The following is a 23,548-nucleotide window of genomic DNA, read 5'->3' on the forward strand; positions in this document are numbered from 1 at the left end:
CCTCCAATTGCTGGTGACTCCTCACGTCAGACGAGTGCTCGGGCACCAAAGCCGCAACCAGAAGCCGCTGGGTGTTTGTCAGACAAATCGCCGAATTTTGTTCGGCATGATAGTAGTAACAATAGATACTATTATGTCTCACTCTAGGCAAGCCCAGCGGCACAACATCCAGGCCGATGCAGCACGCTAGCGGCCGCATTCCTCTCCGTCGGCGAGAGTGTGCTACGGGCTGGGGGACGCCACCTCAGTGCTGCCCAATAACGATCCATCTCTAGCTGCCGTGCAACCCGTATGCGGATTTCCAAGACAAAGGAGGATGGAGAGAACACATGAGAAATTGGTAAGCTGTTCCGTTTCCTTTATTTGCTTTTGCAACATTCAGCTATAGAGCTCGTGATTACTGTCTTCCACGGGCATACCCACCCATCACATGCACTACAAAAACATCGCGATGCTTTGTGAACTATCCTTGGTGGATTTCTGGTCGAAAACTTGTCGTCTCTTTGGTTTATAGGTTCGACATATTTCCCCGGACTGGATTCCATTGGCGTTACCCTCACCTCCCGTACCAACCACGGTCGAAATCATGACCTTGCCAGATGAGAAAGCAGCGGCCAGGATCGCAGAAGAGCCGCGATCCGGTTCCGCCAACCCATCGATCTCAGATACGCCCATGAAGGATGCCCCGGATAGAGCGAACCTCGAGCCTCTGCAGGACAAAGACGCAGACCAGTACCCTCATGGCTTGAAACTGGTGCTCCTTACGGGGGCGTCCATTGTTGCCGTTTTCCTGATTGCGTTGGACCAGGTAAGCTTCTGCCCACGCACCCAGGCAGCTCGTCGTCTCTCCAAAGCCTGGCTTGCCGTTTCTGACTCCGAGACAAAATCAGACAATCGTGGGTACTGCCGTCCCCAAGATCACCGACGAGTTCCACGGCCTCGAGGACGTGTCTTGGTACGCGGCCGCCTATTTCATGACCTTTGGCGCCTGCCACACCTCGGCCGGCAAGCTGTACAGGTACTACGACATCAAGTGGAGCTTCCTGGCCTCCATGGTCATATTCGAGGTGGGCAGCCTGATCTGCGGCGTCGCGCCAAACTCCAAGTCCCTGGTGGTGGGCCGGGCCATCGCGGGTCTGGGCGGCGCCGGCCTGTCCGTCGGGGGCACGAGCATCATCTCCTTCACCGTCCCGCCAGCCAAGAGGCCGGTCATGATGGGGCTGGTCGGCACGACGTACGCCCTCGCTGCCGTGCTGGGGCCGCTGATCGGCGGCGCCTTCACCGACCGCGTCAGCTGGCGCTGGTGCTTTTACATCAACCTGCCGGTCGGGGGCGTCGCGGCTTTGGCCGTCTTCTTCTTCTTCCACCTCCCCGCCGCCGCCGCCCCTCCAAAGGTCTCCTGGAAGGAGAAGCTCCTGCAGCTGGACCCTGTCGGGGTGGCCCTGGCGATGGGCGCCCTCACCTCCTTCATCCTCGGCCTTCAGTACGGAGGCGTCACCCACGCGTGGGACAGCAGCGTTGTCATAGGCCTCCTTGTCGGCTTCTTCGTTATCACGGCGGCCCTTGTCGCATGGGAGATCTGGCTGGGCGACTATGCCATGATGTTGCCGAGACTCTACAAGCAGCGCTCACTCTCATTCACGGCGCCGTACCAGTTCTTCTTCATGGGGAGCTATATCGTCCTGCTGTACTACCTTCCCATCTACTTCCAGAGCATCCTCGGCGCCAGCCCCATCAAGTCTGGCGTCAACAACTTGCCCCTCGTACTCGCAGCCTCCGTGTTCGCCCTGGCCGGCGGCGCTGTGGTAATGAAGACGGGCCGTGCGCAGCAGGTCATGTTCGTTGGGTCGATGCTTACTACAGTTGCCATCGGCCTGGTCTATACGCTCGACATCGGCTCGTCGACGGCGAAATGGGTTGGTTATCAGTTTTTCGTCGGGTCCGTCATGGCATTTGCCATGATGCATGGCTTGACGGTCGCCCAAGCCAATGTCGGGCCTGAAGACATCTCTACCGTCACAGCGAACCTCTTGTGTACGTGTATAATCCACTGTCCTGTTATTCTCACAGGCCAATTGCGGGCCATTCTAACCAGAGCGACATGCAGTCTTTCAGACGGTCGGGGGCGCCTTCAGCACCTCATCGGGGCAGTCGGCCTTCGTAAACCAGCTGCTGGCCCACCTGCCCAAGTCGGCCCCCGGGGTGTATCCGCCCTTGGTGATCTCGACGGGAGCCTCGGAGCTGCACAATGTGTTCCCGCCAGACGTGCTACCTGGTGTCCTAGAGGCATACATGGTCGGTATCAAGGCTGCATTCGCGGTTTCGGTTGCCTTTGCAGGTGTCGCGTGCTTGCTTTCCCTTGGAATACCCTGGAGAAAGCTTCCGAGCCACGCTCCTGGTGAGGCTCCTATGGCCATGGGATAGTGACTGAGACTCAAAGTCGGGAGTGGATTGCGCAGAAGATATGTGTGCGGTCTTTATCGTTTTCACGCGTTCTGCAGAGGACGTCTCTGCGCGGTAAGGAAGAGTAATTGCCAAGGGTGTTTTGGAAGATGATTTGGAGCGGATTCGAAGTTATGAGAAGAATAACAATGCACCGACTCAGGGTCGAATATTTGCAATTTGAAAACTTCGTTTCAAGCAACGACCTTGCCCAGTTTTGAAAGGAACAATACGCATCAATGCTATAGACTTATTAAACCAATGTGATGCCCGCTTCGCGTCACGGCCTGATAATTGAAAGCTTTTGCACGATGCCTCATTGAGTCCTAAAAACTTGCAATCTCCGGGACAGTTGTCTTCCTTTCCTTTAAAACTTCACATGGCCCAATGAGCAAGCTCCAACATGGTCTAGTTACATCGAGAATCACTCAGTGGTACCATCGATTCCCTGTGGTGTTAAGTTCCAAACATGTGTTCCACCAGCTGTGTTAGTTCGCGCTCTCAGACGCTATCTCCATGCTCTGTAATTACAGTTTGAGGTACGCGGAATTTCCGTCGACGTTCCAGCTGCTCTCGGTGTTGTTGTTATTGAGGAATGCGGCAAAAGTCCTTGGGAGAGTCTGATGGGAAGAGACCTGTGGCAGCATTCGTGCGAGGCCTTGGGGAAAGGGCAGCGTCAAGTCAGTATTTCTCTAACCACAACGACCAATCAGCATGTGGCCGGGCTCGGTGTAATACAGGCGCTGCATGAGATCACGCATTAGTTTTCGGCGATTATTTGGGTAACCATGGTCCTGTCCAAAAGGCATGCGGTCTGCAGTGGCGGCTGAAGCGATGGACGAAGAATACAAAGGTGAGAGGCAAAAAGTGATTTGGGATTCCCATACGCTCAAGTGTCTAATATGTTGGTCGGACACTAAAAGGAGCAGCCCTTTTGAAAGTGGCCGAAGCGGTTGATACAAGTCGCGACTTGGATCAGGGATTCAAAAGTCGGCACGACGCCCTTCATCTTTCCAAAAGCTGACTGTTTAGAGCAGTGGCTATCTGCACGAGCGGTATCATCGCGATGGCTCTTTTCGAATTCTTCGAGTTGCTGGTACTGTCTCTTCTCACCCTAGCAGCCACAGCACACCCTGGGAGCAACAAGAGATGCAAGTTCATTCCGGGGGACGCTGGATGGCCCAGCCGGAAGGATTGGCAGCAGCTCAACAGGACGGTGCACGGGCGGTTGATAGCGACGGCCCCTCTGGGTCAGGTCTGTCATAACAAGGGCCACTTCGCGGCCTATAACGAAGCAGCTTGCGAAGAGTTGAGGACGGACATCACACAGTCTGGTCCGCAGATATTGTACGTTGAAACACATTTAACGGGGTGGCGCAGCGACGTCGGGTCCGAGCCTGATTCTGAATTACAACTTCTCCCACAGAGAAGCCGAGCCCGGCGACATCTTGAATCCCTACTACCAGAGTTTGACCTGCTCACCATTCGCGCCTGCTGACGATGCGTGCGAGCTCGGTGAGCGCGCTGTGCATTCCATCGACGTGAGAAAGGCCGAGGACGTTCAGGCGGGCTTCGAATTCGCCCGGAGGAAGAAGGTTCGCGTAGTCGTCAAGAATACCGGCATTGAGTACGTGTGGCTGCGGTGCAAATCGGTGCTTCGTTCCAGTTCCGCAACCCTGCTAATGCTGGATTTTTGTAATGTAGCTATATGGGGAAATCAACTGGCCAGGGTTCGCTCGCCCTATGGACATGGAACCTCAAGACGATTGAGATCATCCCTAGCTACAACAGCATCTCTTACTCGGGGCCAGCCATCAAGCTGGGCCCGGGAGTCATTGCAGGCGAGGCATATGCCGCTGCAGCTGCCGCGGGCTACCGCTTCGTGGGTCCGGAATGCGGCCTCGTGGGCGTGGCGGGCGGGTACGCCCAAGGCGGTGGCCACTCCCAACTCAGCACGGCATACGGACTCGCTGCGGACCAGGTCCTCGAATGGGAAGTTGTTACAGCCAAGGGTGAACATGTCGTCGCCACGCCCCAGAACAACACTGACTTGTACTGGGCACTGAGCGGAGGCGGTGGCGGGACCTATGGAGTGGTCCTCAGCATGACAGCCAAGGCATACCGTGAGGGCCGAGTTGCTGGTGGTCTGCTGGTCTTCTCGAACACCAACGAGACAGCCTACTGGCAAGCGCTCGAGATTTGGTTCCACCAGACGCCCTCCCTTGTCCAAGGCACGAAAAACAACGTCCAGTTTGCCTTCACCAAGGACATGTTCCTAGGCTTCAGCCTGACGTTGCCGGACCAGAACACCTCAGCCATAGACACTCTGCTCGCCCGATTCCTGAAAGACCTCACCCGCCTCAACATCACCTACCAGACTTCCACCTTCGAGTCCAGCAGCTACGCGGAGCACTACGTAACCTCTTACGGGCCACTGCCGTACGGAAACACATGCCCCACCTACGTGAGCCTCGCCAGCCGCCTCATCCCGCGGGCCGTCGTGCGCAACCAAAAAGACAACGCCAAGCTCCTGCAGGTGTACGAGTCCATCGTCGCCGACGCCAACTTTACCGTCGGGTGCTCCGTCCTCGACGTGGCCAACGTGCCGCCCCACCCCCCGAACGCGGTGCTCCCCGCCTGGCGCGACGCCATCGCGTACTGCAACCCGCAGCACGCGTGGGACTGGGCCGACCCCGCGAGCAGCGCCGCGGCCAAGGAGCGGCTCGTGGGCCGGCACCTGCCAGCCCTCGAAGCCGCGACGCGCGGGTCGGGCGTCTACCTGAACGAGATGGACCCGCTGTACCGGGGCGACTGGAAGGCCTCCATGTACGGCGCCAACTACGACCGTCTGCTGTCCATCAAGCGTGCCAATGACCCGGCGCGGCTGATGTATGCGCGCTTTGCCGTGGGGTCGGACGACTTCGCGTTCGATGAGGATGGGAGGCTCTGCAGTGTCTAGGACCGGGTGGAGTTCTGGCGGCTGACGAGTGTTGGCCTCGGCTCAATGCTTCAGTTGAAGGCTCACGGTGTTGCTGAGACCAGATAAGTGTGGGTGACTGAAAGTTGACCATGGTCCATGTAGCTCGAGGTCAATCATTCTTTTGGGAAAAGGGCAGATTCGGTGGGTTTGAAGCACAGGTGGCCGGTAATCTTGGCGGAAAAATCAACGTGCTCTTTGGTGTGTATATCTGTGGCTGTTCGCCTAGATAGGGTATTCTCAAACTCAGAGACAAAAATGTTAAATTTGGCTTCATGGAACTCCGTTCTCTTGTTGCCATTGACGAATGCATCCGGCACAGTCTTGTTTCCAGTCTTGTGCTGCTTCCGAGCCATGGACATTAGATCGCTAGAGCTTCAACATCACATATATGCCGGAGTGTATAACGAGAGATGTTGCCAAATCCTACATTCCAAATCCTACATTCAGTGGACATGTGCGATGCCTATAATGTAGATTGTAACTTGCTCTCTCAAACATCTCGACATTGGATCTAGACTGTTCAAAGGTGATGATGGTATGGCATGTGCTCAAAAGTCTTGCCTAGGGGATGAACTGGACTTTCCCAAACACACCCCTGGACTCAAATACGCAGTGGAACCGCAGGAGCTTAGGGCGGGCATTTCAGAATGTCCTGTTCTATACAAGAGTCTTAAGCCTCACACATCCTGCCATTATTCAGAACCTCCCACCTCTCACTACCTACAGCTATGGAGTTGTAGAATAACCCTTTCGGATCATACCGTCTCTTAACTGCCTTCAACTTCGGATAATGCCCCCCATAAAAGACTTGTTGCCAGTCAGGCTGTTGAAAGTCGGCCTCGTTGATGTACGCCCCGCCCCCGGGCGTGGCAGCCTCTATGCGTGGCATCACCGACTCGGTGATGTAGTCCTGCCGCGCCGCCATGTTCTGGAAGGGGGCGGCAAAGTCAAAGGGGAGCACGAACGACGCCATGACCGCGGCGTCCCTCCAGTGGGGCGCCACAGCCCTCACGTCCGGGGCATCGAAGCGGGCAACGCTGACGGCCTGGCCGATGAGAGCCACGCCCAGGCTCAAGGTCTCGTTGAGCTCGGGGCCCAACCCCGGCAGCGCGCCACGCGAGAGCAGCCGCCCACCCATGAGCCACTCCCCGGCCGTGCCGAAGGAGCCCACCGGGAGGGGCCCGTACGAGTGGACGTAGTGCTCGTGGTAAGTGTCGAACTGCGTGTACGCCGGCTGCATGGAGGAGCCCAACCCGGCGAGGGCGGTGGCGAACGGCGCCAGCGCCGCGGCGACTTCGGCCTGCGTGCGGTTGTACCCGGTCAAAGACAGGACGCCAAAGGCGTTGCTTGCGGCGTAGTACGTGACCATCATGCCCGCGTCGAGCACGTCCGGGAGGGCATCGTGCCATGCATTGACGATCGCCGGGTAGTTGAGGCCAGGCTGGGCGATGGTGAAAGAGGCACCGCTGGTGACGGCCTCTGGGTGGACCTTGAGTGTCACCGAGACCACGACGCCATAGTTGCCGGCGCCGCTGCCGCTGAGCGCCCAGAAAAGGTCCGCGTTGGAAGACGGACTGGCCGTCACAAGACGCCCGTCGGCAGTGACCACCTCGAACTCGAGCGTATTATGCGCCGAGAGGCCAAAGGCTGTGCTCAGCGGCGAGTGGCCACCCGACTGCGTGTAGCCTCCTGCAACACCGACGGTGGGGCACTGCCCGGTGACCGCGACCAGGCCATGAGATGACAATGCCTCAATGAGCTCACAGCCCTGCGTTCCCGCTGCCATCTTGGCGGCCTTGCCCGTATATTCGGCGTCGGCCCAGTCTAGGATGTCGACTCCCTTCAGGTGATGCACCCAGGTCGCCAGGCCACCAGCTCCCGTTGACCGGCCCATATAGTCGTGGCCAGTGTTCCGGATCACGAGCCGGATGTTGTTCTTTGTAGCGAATCGAATCGTCTGGGCAATATCCTGGGGCCCCGTTGCATCCACGGCGTAGTGGACGTAATTGCCAAGCTGACAAGACGTGTTTCGCGGTGTGAAAGGGTCACAGCTCGCGCCGGCAAAGATGGGGTCCTGCATTGACGAAGACGACTTGATATGGACCTCGGAATAGCGCCAGTCATTCTTGAGGGTCTCGCACAAGGCCTCATCGTAATGAGGATCATGGCACGGGGAGCCAAGCGGGACTGTCCGGACCAGGCGACCGCCTACGGTCTTGTTGAAGTTCTCCCAGGCTCGCTGGGACGGCCAGCACGCATCGCCTGGGAAGCATTTGCAGCGCCGAGCGTTGACATTGCTGCTGCTTGAGGCCGTGCTGGCTACCAAGAGCAAGTGAAGCAACACGCTGCGGGCGAGTGCAGAAGGCTTCATGGCGTCGGAAGTCGATTTGCTTTGACTGCGCCCCTGTTCGAAGGTGGTAGAGGAGAAAAGGCCGTCACTCGGTTTGTAGATGAGATTCAATTTCGTGAAAACGAATCAGAGTTGATCGTATTACATTTAAACTGCTCAAGTATACCAAGGTAAAAGTAGTGTAGCGATGACAAAGAAGCCCCCGAATTTCGGTCATTTCTGATTTAGAAAACACCTCTGAGAATTGCGGGCAGGATTGTAGGATCGTCTATCGGTCATTTGTGCTCCGCCCACACAAGCCAAAGCCTCGACGATGCTCGCTTCAGATGAACGGACGCATGACGATAATAGATGCAATTCTTATCTTTTTCTCCGGCACAAAATACGCATTATACGTCGAGCTAGACAAACAAACAGCTGAAGTTCTTGAAAGCGGGCGTCGGCCCACCCAGCTTTTTAAGTGCGCCCACCCAGTACCAAAAAATGGCTGCAAGCGCTACTAAAACACAGGTACCCCTCAGATTCTGACTAAGATTACCCAGCTACTCGCGACTTAGAATCTACCTCTGCCCTTTATGCCCTCTATGCCCTCTATGCCCTCTATGCCCTCTATGCCCTCTATGCCCTCTATGCCCTCTATGCCCTCTATGCCCTCTATGCCCTCTATGCCCTTTATATTTATATTTTTAAAGTATTACTTAAATAGGAAATTAGCTACCCTAGCTTTTCAAATATGGGGCAGCTTTTTACTTATTAAGAAAAGTACTTAACTCTGTTCGTATTTTATTAAGGAAATTATGTACTGGGTGGGCGCACTTAAAAAGCTGGGTGGGCCGACGCTGGCCCGCCTGGCCGTGGCAGACGCAGGGAGTCATGTACACGTGGTCCCATAACTGGTCTAAAAGGCGGTTTAGTCCGCAAAGATCCCTCTTCGCATACATTAAAGCCTTCGTTCACCCAAGCAGTTGAGAGTAATGATGTGGGGGGATGCGGTGTTTCAGAGTTTACATCAGCAACGAGTGTCCTGTTCTTGATAGTGTTCTTGCCTTCTCCCAGATTATGATGGGCAAGACTACATTTTATGGGCCTCGCTATTCTTGTTTGGTGATAAGGTAGGACAGATTTGTCTAATGACCTGAGATGCAATTGATCAAGTGGATAGTTTTCCTCAAGCCATTCAGACTTACAACATCCGTCCTCTTTTCAGCTTGAATCCAGTTGTTGGGTGCGAGTTAGAGGTGCATCGTGCTCAGTGCTGTCTATCCTCAAGCTCCACGCTACCCTAGGTTCATGAATCCCGCACAGCTTGTTCGACGGGCCAGACCAGCAGGGCAAAGATCTCTTAGCTGTTCTAGCAGCTGGACGGTGCAAAGCTATCCCTTTCCTGCCTTAACATCTGAGACTTTTGCTTCCTTCCAGTTAGCGCATTCGGGGCATTACTCATCAGCCTCAAGCCCACTCCGAATACATACTTCAAGGCTATTGGCTTGGCAACCCGAGTTGGCAAAACGGCCTCAACAACCCATCAAAGGCCTGAAATCGTGTTTCATGAAGACATGAGCTTGTAACTCATTCTTAAGAGAGCGTCTTTAAGGCTCTGCAAATTAAATATATATATACATTAAATTTCCTTGTGTGATCATATCACCTTGTAGGACCTACTAGGCTATCTGTGCGGCGTGGCAAGATCTACCTGGTGTGCATAAAAGTGGCAGCATAGACCGTGTCACAGACATTACATCTCGTGTTCTCCGCAACCCGCCGCGGTGGGAAACCGTCGAGCAGTTCCTCGCCGAGTACCTCCACATGTACGACCGCAACCTAATCCGGTCTCACTTCCACATGAAGCTGTCGGCAGACACGCCTGGGGAGGAGGACAACTTGATGGGCCCGCCCTTCCCTCTCATGGATTACTTACTGTGGGAGCTGTATTGTTTTTTAACGCTGGGTGTCTAAGCGTTTATTACTGTGTGAAGGGACTGGACGCATGTTGCTTAAGAAGCATATGTGTACAGATTAAAAACGAGACCACTTACTGTGGGAGCGCATCGAGCCCCAGAAGATGACCTTCGAGCAGCTCATGCCTAAGCCAAAACTGACGCACTGGCTGCATGCCCACTTTCTCAAGCTATGCTTCCCAAACCCCCTCACACTCGTCTACGCGCCGCTGAATCTGGCCGTATTCCTGCGTCTGCTCGTGCACGTCGTGGAACTGGGCTATCCGGCACACTGGTCGTCTGCGCTCCTGGCGGCGCTCCTGGAAGGCGAGATCGCCACGACGGCCCGCGCGCCTTATCCCTCCGCCCGGGACGTGGTCGAGTACACGGTCATGTTCCCGCCTTTGCGTACGGAGTATCCGCACGTCCCACACTTTATGTTGGTTTTCGATGATGAGATAAGGTTCGGGAAGCTGCCCAAGTAACTGCGATCGCTTCTCCTGGACGACGAGACGGATGAAGATGGCTTGGCTTCTTAGAGGGCAGGCGCCGTGTGCGTGCTGACCACGTTCCGGTGGACGGCCAAGGACCAGTCGGTGACGTTCTGGATGCACGAGGACTCGTATGAGGGAATGGTGGCAGAGAACTGGCTATTATATTTGTGGCGGACGGATTCGTGGGAGAATGTGAGTGAGGCGTTGGACCTGCGAAAGGCCCAGGTTCGGAAGAATAGCGCATTGTGTACGGAATAAGCGTTCACTGCGCGGGCCATCCTGTACCAAGCCACAACGGCCACTGTCTGTGAAAATGAAACTTGCCTTTCTGAAGTATAGGGCTGACCCGTTATTTCATCTCCGCTACTGCTAGCAGGGGAAGGAATATACTAGCCAAGATTGTAATTATAACCTAGGGATTTAACTATTAAAATTAAATATTTTAAAGGTTTAAACTATATATAATATAATAATAATAAAAGGATTTACGCCTTTAAAAAATATTAACGTAATTTATATTCTTGTTATTAAAAGGTTAAAAAACATTATAACTAGCCTTAATTACATTAATTTAAGTAAAGTGAAGTTAAGATGTTACTTGGGCTTTACAGCACAGAGGCTTGAAATATGCACTAAATTATGTAGATTTAAAGAGTAGGTTGGCCAAAGAAAGAAAAGAAAGAAAAGAGAGCTGCGGCTGTAAGACAGGATGGGCTTATTGATAAGGGGGCAGAGTGTATACAGGTCCAACCAACGTATATTACAGCCAAGTCTTAACTAAGTATTATTTCTCTAAGCAAAAAAGGAAGGCATTTAAAGGGCTTAAGGCATTATAAAAGTAAGTATTTAAAGGGCATATAATAAATTAATTAACTTTTTATATAAATAAGCTATGCTTATATATATACTTATAGCTTTTTAATTTCTTTCTCAAGTTTTTAATTTTAAAGGTTTTTAAACTTAATTTTTTAAAAAATAATAAAAAGGTAAATTTATAAAAATAAATTAAAGATAAATTAATAAATAAATATTAAATATATAAATTAAGTTTTAACTTTATTTTAATATATTATTTATTAAATAATATATAATATTATATTAATTATAAAATGAAAAGTTATAATATATTAAAAACTTATATTTTTTTAATATATTTTTATAAAATATAATAAAATTAAAATTAAAATAATAATAATTAAATTTAAATTAAATAAATTAAGTATTTATTAAATAAAAAAGATTTTAAATAAAAAAAATTATATAATAAAAGCTTTATTAATTATTTATATAAGTATGTTATAATATTAAATTTCTTTTTAATAAATTTCTATTTAATGTTAATGAAGCTTAGAAATGTATTTAGACTTCTTCAATGATATAAGCTAGCTGGAATTCCGCTTGTCATGACTTGGGGACGTGGCGCAACGGCTAGCGCATCTGATTCCAGTCCTGGAATTTCCAGAAGGTTGTCTGTTCGAATCAGGCCGTCCTCAAAATGGATGCTAAAATTTCATTTTAATTTTCTTTTTCAACCTAGAAATGACTTTATCATTTCTCTGCTAGCTTTTTCTAGTTAAGGCTAGCGGCTATAGGTAGGTTAGCTAGTTAGTTAAGCTTATATAGCTGCTTTTATATTTTCCGTTATTAATATACCTTTTTTACTTTATAATTATAACTTAAAAAGCCTTTTTAAAGCCTTTTTTTAATTTTCTTTTTTAAATTAACTTATTATTTAAATTTATATATTGTTGGTGGGAGCAGGGAAATACGTGAGGAATGGTACCGCGCTGAATTCCAGCTGGCTATAAAAGCTAGCTTTTTCGCTCGTTTTAAACATTCTTTTAAGAAATCAACTCTTCTCTTTTCTTATACACTCAGTGCTTTAATTAAGCTTTTCTTATTTTTTAAGACTTTTTAAAATATTTGCCTTTTCCCTTTTCTGGCTTCCTTCTATTCCTATCTTCCCTCTCTATCGCGTTAGAGCTCCTCCTTGAGTTGTCCTAATGAGGGTTTAGCAAAACCTGTCCCCTATTTATTTAGGTGGCTCGTTTTTAATATTTTAAGCTTTAATATAAATATTAAAGTTATAAAGTTAATATATAAAGGCTTTTTAAGCTTTATTTAATTAATTTTTTTTCTTTTTTTTTTTTTTTTTTTTTTTTTTTTTCTTTTTTTTTTTTTTTTTTTCTTTTTTTTCCTTTTTTTTTCTTTTTTTTCTTTTATAACTTTAATTATAAATTAATTATTTTTTTTTTCTTATATTAAATCTTTATTATTATATAAAATTATTAAAGTTATAAAATTAATTATATATAAAGGCTTTTTAAGCCTATTTAATTAACTTATTTTATTAATTTAATTAACTTTTAAAATTACTTTAATTTACTTTTTTAATAATTTTTTTTTAAATAATCTTAATTATAAATTAATTATTTTTCATTATTATATTATATTTTTATTATTATTTTAATATATATATATATATATTATTTAAAAATAATATGTATTAATTTTAATTTTAAATTTATTTTATAATATATTTATATATTAAAATAATAATAAAAATGTTAAATATTATTAAGTTAATAAAGATTAATTATAAATATTATTTAATCTGTTGAAATTATTAACGACGCTAACCTGCAGGTCATGCAAGGGGAGGCACTGGCTTCCTCCATCACTGACTGGCTGCAGGATCTCCGGGCAGAGGGCAAGACTCTTCGCCCCGAGAATTCTCGCAGTCTCCGCAAAGAGTTCATCGACGAAAAGCTCGATAAAATATTCGACATCCTGCCGCAGCCTCTCCGGGAGAACGATGACTTGCTGGACACTCGCGTGTCCTACCTGATCAACGATCTTCTGGTGACGGAGGCGGAGGCAAGGTGGCGGTAGACACTGGTCTGCCTCTCCACCAACGTGTCATGAACTCGTGCCTTCGCGAGCATCACGTCCCAAAGAGCTTGTCCAAGGAGTATCGCTACCAGTGATTTATTGACAACCAGGGGAGTACAAAGCTCTTTTCCCTGATGGAGAAATGTGCTGACGACTTCATCTGGGAGAACTGTGTGGTCGGAGGCAAGGCCCTCGACCCTAAGTTTCTTCACAGCATGAAGGAAGACTACCGGCACAAACGACCAGGCTGGTACCTCATCTTCATGTGGGATGAGAAGTGTCAAGTCTGGGAGTGGTACCGGGTCTATGTCGGACAAGCAGGAGGCGGAGAGGGCACAAAGACCCTGCTGGATCGAGCGAACCAGCACCGCACCAGCTCCACCAATCTTGCGAAGAAGGAACTCGTCTACCGCGCTTGGCGGGCGTTCGAGGACACAGCCGACGAAGACAAGATGAACAAGGCGAAGATCGTCAAGTTGGGCTTCGCGCCGGATCAGGATGAATTCTCCGATCCCGGCCATGCCGACTTGTTTCTGAACCTTGGCGAGATGTATTTCTCTCTTGTCTTTCGCACCCTTCAGACCCAAGATCTCATCAAGTGGCTGCCCGAGGGAACTGCGGCGGACCATTCTGACTTAGCCCCGCTTGGTCTGAATGTTGCTCTGCCCCTTTCTCAAGGGCGGGTACTTGAATTAACAATGGCATTTGGCAAGCTCGCCAATTCCACTGACCCCAATGTTCGCGAGGCCGCCCGGCATACCCTCAAGCAGAACATCCAGAAGGTATATGATGACAACTTCGTTAAGAATACCGATACCCTCCGCAGGAATGCTGCTTGGGCCGACGAGAACATCTTTCGGGATGTTCCCGCCGGCCAAACCGTACAGGTCAAGTGTGGCACCTGCGGTTGGGTTAAACAGGACCTCACTCCGCGTTATATGATACGGACTAGGCAGTACCTATCTCGTTATTCTGGTTGCGAAGAATGTCTCGTTAAGGATGGAGACAAGAACGCTAACCGGAGGACGTCCAAACGGGTTTTCGTGCCGGTGGATGATACGATTCCGTCGGGGCACTGGGTCCCTGGGTTTCAGTCCCTAGAAGAAAATGTCCTGCTTATAAGGCACCTCTGCTAGAAACATGGACGAAACGATCGGTTTTATATTTTGGTGTTCTGGATTGGGCATTCGGCCCTTGGGTTCGTGTTCCGGGAAGAGAATGTCCTGCTTGCAAGGCACCTTTATTGAGACGACGAAGTGGATGGTCGCTTAAATGTTCTAGTTTAGCAGGACCGGAGAAGGAATTCAAGGTGCAACTAAAAGTATTGTCGGTAGTTTATGGGTTGCTTCTGCTAAGTTGTACGGCGCCCAAGGTTTCCGTTCTTAACATTAATATAAGTGCTTCATTATCTTAATTAATGTTTATCTTAGGGCAAACGCAATGGCTGGAGGCGGGAAAGACCTAATTATAATTATTAAGCTTCTTTTAAGCAAAATAACCAGGCGGCGCATTATTAAGATTATAAGAAGAGTTATAAAGCAGAAAAAGATTGCGCAATTATTTACATATGCCTTAATTTATAGTTCACCGCCTTATCTTCCCTTAACACTATATGCATGTGCTTCTTTATGCACCTAACCCACGGAATAGCACTGCAACAATTACAAGGGACGCTGTAGACTGTACGGTGTGGGTGTGTAGGTTGCTTTGATATAATGTTATTCCTTTTTAAAAAAGGAATGAAAAAAGAAAAACTCTTTGAGGACGGCCTGATTCGAACAGACAGCCTTCTGGATATTCCAGAACTGGAATCAGATGCGCTACCGTTGCGCCACGTCCCCCGATTTGTACTTAGTTGGATTTTAGCTTTATTATACTAAAAGCCGGGTGCATAACCAAATAGGAGAAACCTTCTTGGCTTTTCATGCTATTAAAAACTCCTAATTCCCCCCCTTGGGAGAAAAGGCTCTAATTATAAAGCTATAACCATTATTACCTTATAGGCAATAAACACCTTCTTATAAAGCAGAGAATAAGTAAAAATCTTAAAGTGCATCTTTAACTCTCCCCTTAACTCTAAGAACCTTTATAAGTCTCGTTCTCTTTATATCCTTCGGATTCCTCATTAGCTACTCCCCCTAAGTTGCCTTATAAGTACTTGCCTAATTAAATATTAATTAATTTCATTAACTTTATTAGCTTATAATGCTTATTTTAAGGGAGAATTTTAATAAGAATGTTAGTAATATTAAACTTAATATTAACATAATATATAGTAATATTTTTAATTTTTATTATATACTTTTAAATAAAATAATAATAAATATTAATATTATTAATCTTGCTATAAGAATATAAACTTTAAGTAATTATAATTACTACATTATTATTAATATATATAAGTATTATATTTATTCTAAACTTCAAAAGATTAAGAAAGTTTAAAAACCCCTTAATTTAAATAACCTTCTTAATTAATTTAGCTATCGTAATATACTTAGCATAAGTTATAAATAAAGTTATTATTTTTTATTACTATAAGCACCATAAAATTAATGCTTTCCTAAAGATAATAACTTAATTAGTAATAAATTATTTAATATTAAGATATTTAATAAAGTTAAAATTAATAAATATTACTAAATCTATAAACCCCCTTTTATACTTAATATTAATATTAGGAAATTTAAAAAGATATTTATATGCATAATTTAAGGTTTTATTATAATCCCTTAATAAGGTAAAGTTATACTAGGAATAAAGTTAATTTATAAACGCGATATTTAGTTATGTTTAAGATATAAGAAAGTTAAGATATTATTGGCGGGTACAGGGAATTATATAAGAAATGGTATTGCGTTAAATTCCAGCTAGTTATAAAAAGCTAGCTTTTACGCTTATTTTAAATATTTTTTTAAGAAATTAACTCTTTTCTTTTTTTATATATTTAATGCTTTAATTAAGCTTTTTTTATTTTTAAGAATTTTTAAAATATTTATCTTTTTCCTTTCTTTAATTTCCTTTTATTTTTATCTTTTTTCTTTATTATATTAAAGCTTCTTCTTAAGTTATTCTTAAAAGGATTTAGTAAAACTTATCCCTTATTATTTAAGTAGCTTATTTTTATTAATAACTTAACTTAAGTATAATTTTAATTTTATATATTTTTAATTAATAAAAAAAAAATAAAAAGTTAGCTATAAGCTAATTATTTATTAATTTTATTTCTTTTTATTTTTATATTAAATATTATTAAATTATTTTATATATTAGCTTAAAGCTTTAATTAAAGCTTATATTTATTTTTAACTTATTATAAAAAAGAATTAAATATAATTAAACTTATAATAATATTATAAATATCTTAAAATTATTTTTTAATTTTAAAATACCTTTTATGCTTTTAATATTTAAATAAAATATTATCTTAATTATATATTAATATATTATTAAGCTTTAAACTTATTTTAAGTTTTTTATTAAAAATTATACTTAAAATATAATAATAATTTAAACTTAAAATTAAAATAATAAATTTAAACTTTATAAATATTACTTAATATTAATTAAAAATACTTTAAACTTTTAATTAATATTTATTATTATTATTATAATTTTAAGTTTAAAATAAAAGAAGCTATAATATAAAATTAAAATGCTTACTTTACTTACTTATAAATTTAATAAATAATATTATATTATATATTTTTATATTAATTAAATTATATAAAAAACTTAAATTTAAAATATAACTTTATTTAAGCTTTAATTAAACTTAAATTTAATTTATTAAGAGTTTAATATAATATTAATAAGTAAGGCATTAAATATAAATTTAAGGGGCTTTCTTTATTATAACCTTATAATTCTTATTTTTTAATAAAATATTCTTTTATTAAGTTTATTTTATTTATTATATTTATTAATACTTTTATTTTTTAAATTATAATTTAAATATTTTATAATAATATTAAAAATAAATTCTTTAAAAGTAATTACTTTAATTAAAGATATTATTGCTTTTAAATTTCTTTATTTTATTATTATTTTAATAAGAATTATTATAATATATATATTATATTCTTAAGCTTAAAATCCTTTTAAATTTATTTTTATTTTAAAAATATCTTTAAACCTTAAAAATTATTTATTTTTTTTTATTTAAAGCTAAAAAAGGAATTTTAAAAAACTTATTAAGAAAAAAAAAAGATTTAATTTTACTTATTATTAATTAAAGCATTAACTTTATTTTAATTAAACTTTATAATTTATTATTAATAATAAGTTAAAAACTTAAATTAATATTTTAAAAATTTTACTTTTTATTAATATAATAATTTTATTATAAATAGCTTTATTTATAATTTATAATTTAAATACCTTAAAATTTAATAAAATTAATATTATTAAGATTTTAAATAACCTTAAAATTATTATTTATTAATTCTCTTACTTAAATAATTAAATCTTAAAATTACTTAAGCAATATTATATTATTTTAAACTTAATAAAAGTAATTAAAAGCATTATTATTAAATAATTTATTTAAAAAAATTAAAAGAAAAAGCTTTTTATTTTTTATAAATTTAATAATTAAACTTATTATATAAATTTAATTATAATTATTAAAAATATTATTTATAATAATCCTTATAATAATTTAAAAGTATAAAAAAGAAAAATTATAAAATATAATTAAAAACTTAATAATATAAATAATATCTTTTTTATTATAACTTAGCCCTTTTATAAAGCATTTTTATTATATTTAAAAAGATAATTAATAAAAAAAGAAATTATTTATAAATTAATAAGGAATATTTTTTAATTAAACTTTAAGCATACTTTATTAAAAGTTATTAATTAAAAACTTAAGTATTTTAAGTAAAATAAATATTTATTTATATAAAATAATTTTAATTAAAATTTACTTAATTTAAAAAGATTAAATTTCTTTTAAAAAAGTTAAAATAATTTTAATTCTTTAAATTATCTTTAAAATAAAAATTTATAAGCTTAATAATTTTTATTTAAATTTAATTATATTAATATTATTAAAAGATATAATTAAGATTTATAAAATATAAATAAATTTATTAAAAGATTTATAAAATTAAAACTTAACTTAATTAAGTTTAAAAATAAATTTAAGTTATTTTAATAAAATATTAAAGCTTTTTTTTATAATAAATAATAAAATAATTTTAAAATAATTAAGTTAAGAGCTATAAATTTTATTTAATAGTTTTTAATAAAACTTAATTAAAGTAATTTTAATAATAATAAGGCATAAGCTATAATTTTAATATTTTTCTTTAAAAAGAATAGGTTACTTAAAGTTTATTATAATTATACTTTTTAAAATTATAATATATATTAATATAATAAGCTTAAGCTACTTTTTTTAAATAATTTATTAATAGCTTTTAAGCTAAAGGAATTATTAATATTCCTTAGCTTACTTAAAAATACTTAAGTTAGCCTTTTAAAATATTTAAATCTTATTTATATTTAATTATATTATAATTAAAATAATTATAATTTAAAAAAATATATTTATAGTTAATTAAAGTTTTTATTTAAGAAAGAAAAGTTTAATTTACTTTATATAATTAAATATTATAAGCTTATTAAAGTAAATCTTTTATTTAAAAAAAAAGCCTTATTAAAAGTTTTAAAAGTAATTTAAAAGCTTAATAATTAAAAAAAAGTTAACTTAATTTTAATATTTATAAATTCTATAAATTATATAATTTATATTAAAGAAAAGCTTATAATTATAAATAATAATAAGCTTTTTTAAATAAATATTGCTATAATTAAAAAAAAATATATAGCTAAAAATATTAAAAATTAAAATAAAGTTATAAAAATTATAAAAATTAATTATGCTTAATTTAAAGATTTTAAAAAAATAAAAAATAATTAATTTTAAATTATTAATAATAAATTATAATTAAAAAATAAAAAGAAAATAAGGGAAAGAAAAAATTTATTTATTAATTAAAATTAAACTTAAAAAAAAAACGCTAAGTTTTTTATAATAAAAGTAAGCTTAATAAATATAATAAATTTAAAATTAAAGAAATATATTTAATAACCCTTATTACTTAAAAAAAAGGTAGCTTAAATAATTTTAATTATAATTATTAAAATAAATATTATAAATATTTTAATATTTAATAATATTAATTTAATCTTAATTAAATACTTATTAATAATATAATTTAAGGTATATATTTTATTAAAAATACTTTTTAAGCTAATATATTTTAAGAATTATATTAAAAACTTATTTCTTAAAGTTAATATAATTACTTTCTTAAAAGATAATATTAAGGTTAATACTTTAATTAATTTATTATAAATTATTTAATATTAAGTTAACTTTATTATTATATTTATTATAAATATAATTAATTAAAAATATTTTAATTTAGCTTACTTAATAATTTATATAAAAGTAAATAATTATTCTTTATAGCTTGCTTTTTTAAATATTAAAGCTAAAATAAATTTCTTACTTTTATTATATTATAAATATAATAAACTTTTATATATTTTATTTAATAATATAAACTTAATAATATATAATAAAGATTTTTTATCTTTAATTAAAATTATAAAAAAGTAAATTTATATTAATTTAAATAAAACTAAAGCTATATTCTTTATTATTAATAATAAGGCTTTTAATACTTTATATTATATTTTTTTAAAAATGCTCTTTTTCTTAAATATAAACTTAATATTTAAATAATTAAAGAAATATCTTTATACTTATCTTATTCTTAATAATATTAAAGTAATATATAGTTTAAAATAAAAGAATTAAAAGCCCTTTAAAGTAGCTTTTCTTAAAAAAGCTTAAATTTCTTAAAAGTATTTATTAACTTTTAAAAGCATTTCTTTATTCTTTTTAAGTTTTAATTAAAGCTTAATATTAATTAATATATTAATAATGCTAATTTATTTTAATATTAAAATAAAAGAAAATAAAAAGATTTTAAGCACTTTTTTAAATAAGGATATAAAAAGTTTAATTTTTATATTTATAAAAAATTTTTAAATTAAAGTTTAAAAGATTTATTAAGCTAAAAAGAAAGGTTAATAAATATTAACTTATATTTATAATGCTTATTTATAAAAAAAAGCTATATATATTAAAAAATAAGTTAATAAAATTCCTTTTACTTTAATAGTTATTAAATTAATTAATAAAACTTTTTAACCTTTAATTAAAATTCTTTATAAGTAAGTAAGCATTAAAGTTTATCCTATAAATAATTATTCTTTTAATAATATTATTTTTAAAAGCATAATTAATTAAAAATTTATTTATAAAGAAAGAGTAAAATTAATTATAAATAAGAATTATAAAAATAAATATAATGCTTAAATTTAGCTTAAATTCTCTTTAATTAATAAGAAATTAAGATTAATACTTAATTAATTAAATGCTTTTTTATAAAAAAATTATAACTTTTTTTTAAAGTAAAAAAAAGAAATATTTACTTATTTACTCTTTAATTAAGAGAAATTTTTAATATAAAATTAATTTTATATTGCTTAAATTAATATTAATATAATGCTATTATAATTTATTTAAATAATTCCTTATAAAGCATATTAAATAAAGATAATTTAGCTTTTAAAAGCCTTAAAAGAAATAATTATTAAAATGCTTAAGGATTAATAAGTTAATAAAGTTATTAAAAAATCCTATATTATTTATAAAAATTAATAATTTCTTATAAAAAAGAAAGACTTTAATTATTAACTTATTAATAATATTTTAAAAGCTAATAAAGTTATAATTAAAAATACCTTTATTCCATTATTAATAAATAAATTTATTAAGGAATTTATAATATATAAAATATTATTCCTTTTTAATTTCTTCTTAAGATATAATTAAATTAAGCTAAATAAGAAAAGCTAAGATATTATAACTTTTTTTACTTTAATTAAATTATTTTAATAATATAGCTTTTTTATAAAAGCTATAAATATTATTACTTAATTTATATAATATATAATTTAAATCTTTTATAATTTAATTCCTATAATATATAAATTCTTTTTTAATAATATTATAATTAAGGGTTTAAAAATAAATTATAAAAATAAAGAAATATTTATTTTATTAAGGGTTTAAAAATATATAGCTAAGTATATTAAAAACCTTAATAATATTCTTTATAATTTTAAGTTAATTAAAAAAATAATTAATATTATTAAATTAAAATAATATAAGCAATAAGTTAATATTATTAATTATATTTATAAAATACTTAATTAATCTTTATTAAATAAGAAAATTATTAAAATTAATAAATAAAATACTTATAAAAATATAATTAAGCTTAAATTCTTTTTAGGCTTATTAAATTTTTATAAAGTATAAATGCCTTTTTATAAAATTATTATTAAGTTATTATTTAACCTTTTAAAGAAGGGTATGCTTTATTAATAAACTTTAAATTATTAAAAAGCTATAAATACTTTTAAAATTATAATTACTTTAAAATTATACTTAATTAATATTAATTATTTTAATAATAAAATTATTTTTATAATAAATATAAGTTTTAAGGAATAAATTATATATCTTATATAAATTAAAGATAAATTATAATACTTAGTTTAATATAAAAGTAATACTTAAATAAGGGCTAAAAAGCTATATAATATAATAAAATAAAAATATAAAGCTATTTTATATATAATTAAGCATTTATGCTTTTATATTTATAATATTTACTTTATTTTAAAAATAAATTTTAATATTTTAATTTAATAATTAAAGAGATTTGCTTTAAATATACTAAGCATTTATATTATAAAGTAGCTAGTTATAATTAAGATATATAATTTTATTATTTATTATATTAAAGGTTTTAAAAATATTATTATAAATATACTTTTTAAAAAGTTATTAAAGTTATTAAATAAAGTAAATTATAAATTTAAAGAAAATATTAAGAATTAATATAATGCTTTCCTTAATTAATTATCTTAATTTTAATTATTTAATTAAGAATTATTATTACTTAATAATTATTTTTAATTAAAAGAATTATTTAAAATTACTTAATACCTTTATTATAAAACTTATTTTAAAAATTTAATATTATAGTAATAATTATTTTTTTATAAAAAGGCTTATTATTTCTTTATTTATAAAGAAACTTTTTAAAGATAACTTAAAAAGGATTTACTATAATAATAAGTTATTAATAATTTTAATTAAAAATAAGAAATTATTAAAAATTATTATACTCTTTTTAAGCATTATAAAAAAAATATTACTTATTTTTAAATTTAAGTTATATATTATTAAAAAAGAATATATATTAATATTAAAAAAGTTATTATTAATTATTTTTATTATAATAAATAAAATATTTAAATTTATAATAATAAAATTATTTTAATTATGCTAAATTAACTATTTATTAAGATTTATATTAATATTTAATATTTACCTTTTAATTAAGGATATAATAAGCTAATTAAAAAATAATATAACTTAATAAAATAAGTTAAAGTTATGCTTTTTAAAGTAGTTAACTTAAAAAGTATTAAAAAGTTCTTTATTTAAAAATTTCTTTTTAAATAAGGGCTTTTAATAAAGATAATAATAAATAAGGAATAAGAAAATATAAGTTAATTTACTTAATATCTTTTAATAATTAAAGTTAAGAAAATTATAATCTTAATATATAACTCTTATATTAATAATATTATTAAATATAAGTATTTTATTATTATAGCTGCTATTAAAAAGATACTTAATAAAGGGATTAAAGGTTAAGTATAAATCTTATCTTATGCTTTCTTTATTAATTAAACTTTATTTAAAAAATTTTATAAAAAAAGTTCCTTTTATTTTCTTTATAACTTTAAATTAATTATTTTAATTAAAATTATTATTTTTATATAATATATTTAAACTTAAACTTTAAATATATTTCCTTAAAATGCTTTTAATTCTTAGCTTTATTTATTTCTTAATTTTTTATAAATTATAAATATAATAATTAAATTAATTTTAAATTATAGGAAGAAAGCTGCATAATAAGATATATATTATAGTTTCTCTTAATTTATTCTTTTAAAAAAGGATAACTTAGTTTTACTTATTAATAAATAAAGAAAAGCTAATTATTTCTTATTTTAAAAACTAACTTATTATTAATTTAATCCTTTTATTATTTATAATATTTATTATAATAATATTTATAAACTTTAAATACTTAATAATATTTACCTTTTAAATATATTTTTATTAAAATAATTAAAAAGATTTATTAATTATTTTAAAATATAAAAACCTAAATCTTATTTATTTTAAGAAATTAATCTTATAGCTATTATAAATAATAACCTTTTTTTTAAATATTTTAATAAAATTTAGCTTATTTAACTTTATTTTAAATAACCTTAACTT

The 23,548-nt window shown here is 35.5% G+C and overlaps 5 protein-coding genes and 1 non-coding gene across 6 annotated transcripts; 4 read left to right on the forward strand and 2 right to left on the reverse strand.

Moving 5' to 3' along the window:
* Nucleotides 1–586: 586 nt before the first annotated feature.
* INS49_006596 (uncharacterized protein) lies at nt 587–2,424 on the forward strand (the record flags this gene model as incomplete). The annotated part of the gene is made up of 3 exons (XM_043167367.1): nt 587–808; nt 891–2,034; nt 2,108–2,424. 3 exons carry the CDS (start codon nt 587–589, stop codon nt 2,422–2,424), a joined length of 1,683 nt encoding a protein of 560 aa, XP_043028511.1.
* Nucleotides 2,425–3,508: 1,084 nt separating this feature from the next.
* Nucleotides 3,509–5,401, forward strand: INS49_006597 (uncharacterized protein; the record flags this gene model as incomplete). Its single annotated transcript, XM_043167368.1, has 3 exons — nt 3,509–3,789; nt 3,869–4,069; nt 4,147–5,401. The coding sequence occupies 3 exons, from the start codon at nt 3,509–3,511 to the stop codon at nt 5,399–5,401; spliced, it is 1,737 nt and encodes a 578-aa protein (XP_043028512.1).
* A 691-nt stretch (nt 5,402–6,092) lies between these two features.
* On the reverse strand, nt 6,093–7,793 carry INS49_006598 (uncharacterized protein; the record flags this gene model as incomplete). The annotated part of the gene is made up of 1 exon (XM_043167369.1): nt 6,093–7,793. One exon carries the CDS (start codon nt 7,791–7,793, stop codon nt 6,093–6,095), a length of 1,701 nt encoding a protein of 566 aa, XP_043028513.1.
* A 2,041-nt stretch (nt 7,794–9,834) lies between these two features.
* INS49_006599 (uncharacterized protein) lies at nt 9,835–13,095 on the forward strand (the record flags this gene model as incomplete). The annotated part of the gene is made up of 3 exons (XM_043167370.1): nt 9,835–10,190; nt 10,251–10,395; nt 12,850–13,095. 3 exons carry the CDS (start codon nt 9,835–9,837, stop codon nt 13,093–13,095), a joined length of 747 nt encoding a protein of 248 aa, XP_043028514.1.
* Nucleotides 13,096–13,229: 134 nt separating this feature from the next.
* INS49_006600 (uncharacterized protein) lies at nt 13,230–14,231 on the forward strand (the record flags this gene model as incomplete). The annotated part of the gene is made up of 1 exon (XM_043167371.1): nt 13,230–14,231. The coding sequence occupies one exon, from the start codon at nt 13,230–13,232 to the stop codon at nt 14,229–14,231; it is 1,002 nt and encodes a 333-aa protein (XP_043028515.1).
* Nucleotides 14,232–14,854: 623 nt separating this feature from the next.
* Nucleotides 14,855–14,936, reverse strand: INS49_006601. The gene has a single exon. It is a non-coding gene; the product is annotated as a tRNA-Trp (tRNA).
* Nucleotides 14,937–23,548: the final 8,612 nt, after the last annotated feature.

This window comes from Diaporthe citri, assembly GCF_014595645.1.
Source record: "Diaporthe citri strain NFHF-8-4 chromosome Unknown scaffold_2, whole genome shotgun sequence".
NCBI classification, from domain to species: domain Eukaryota; kingdom Fungi; phylum Ascomycota; class Sordariomycetes; order Diaporthales; family Diaporthaceae; genus Diaporthe; species Diaporthe citri.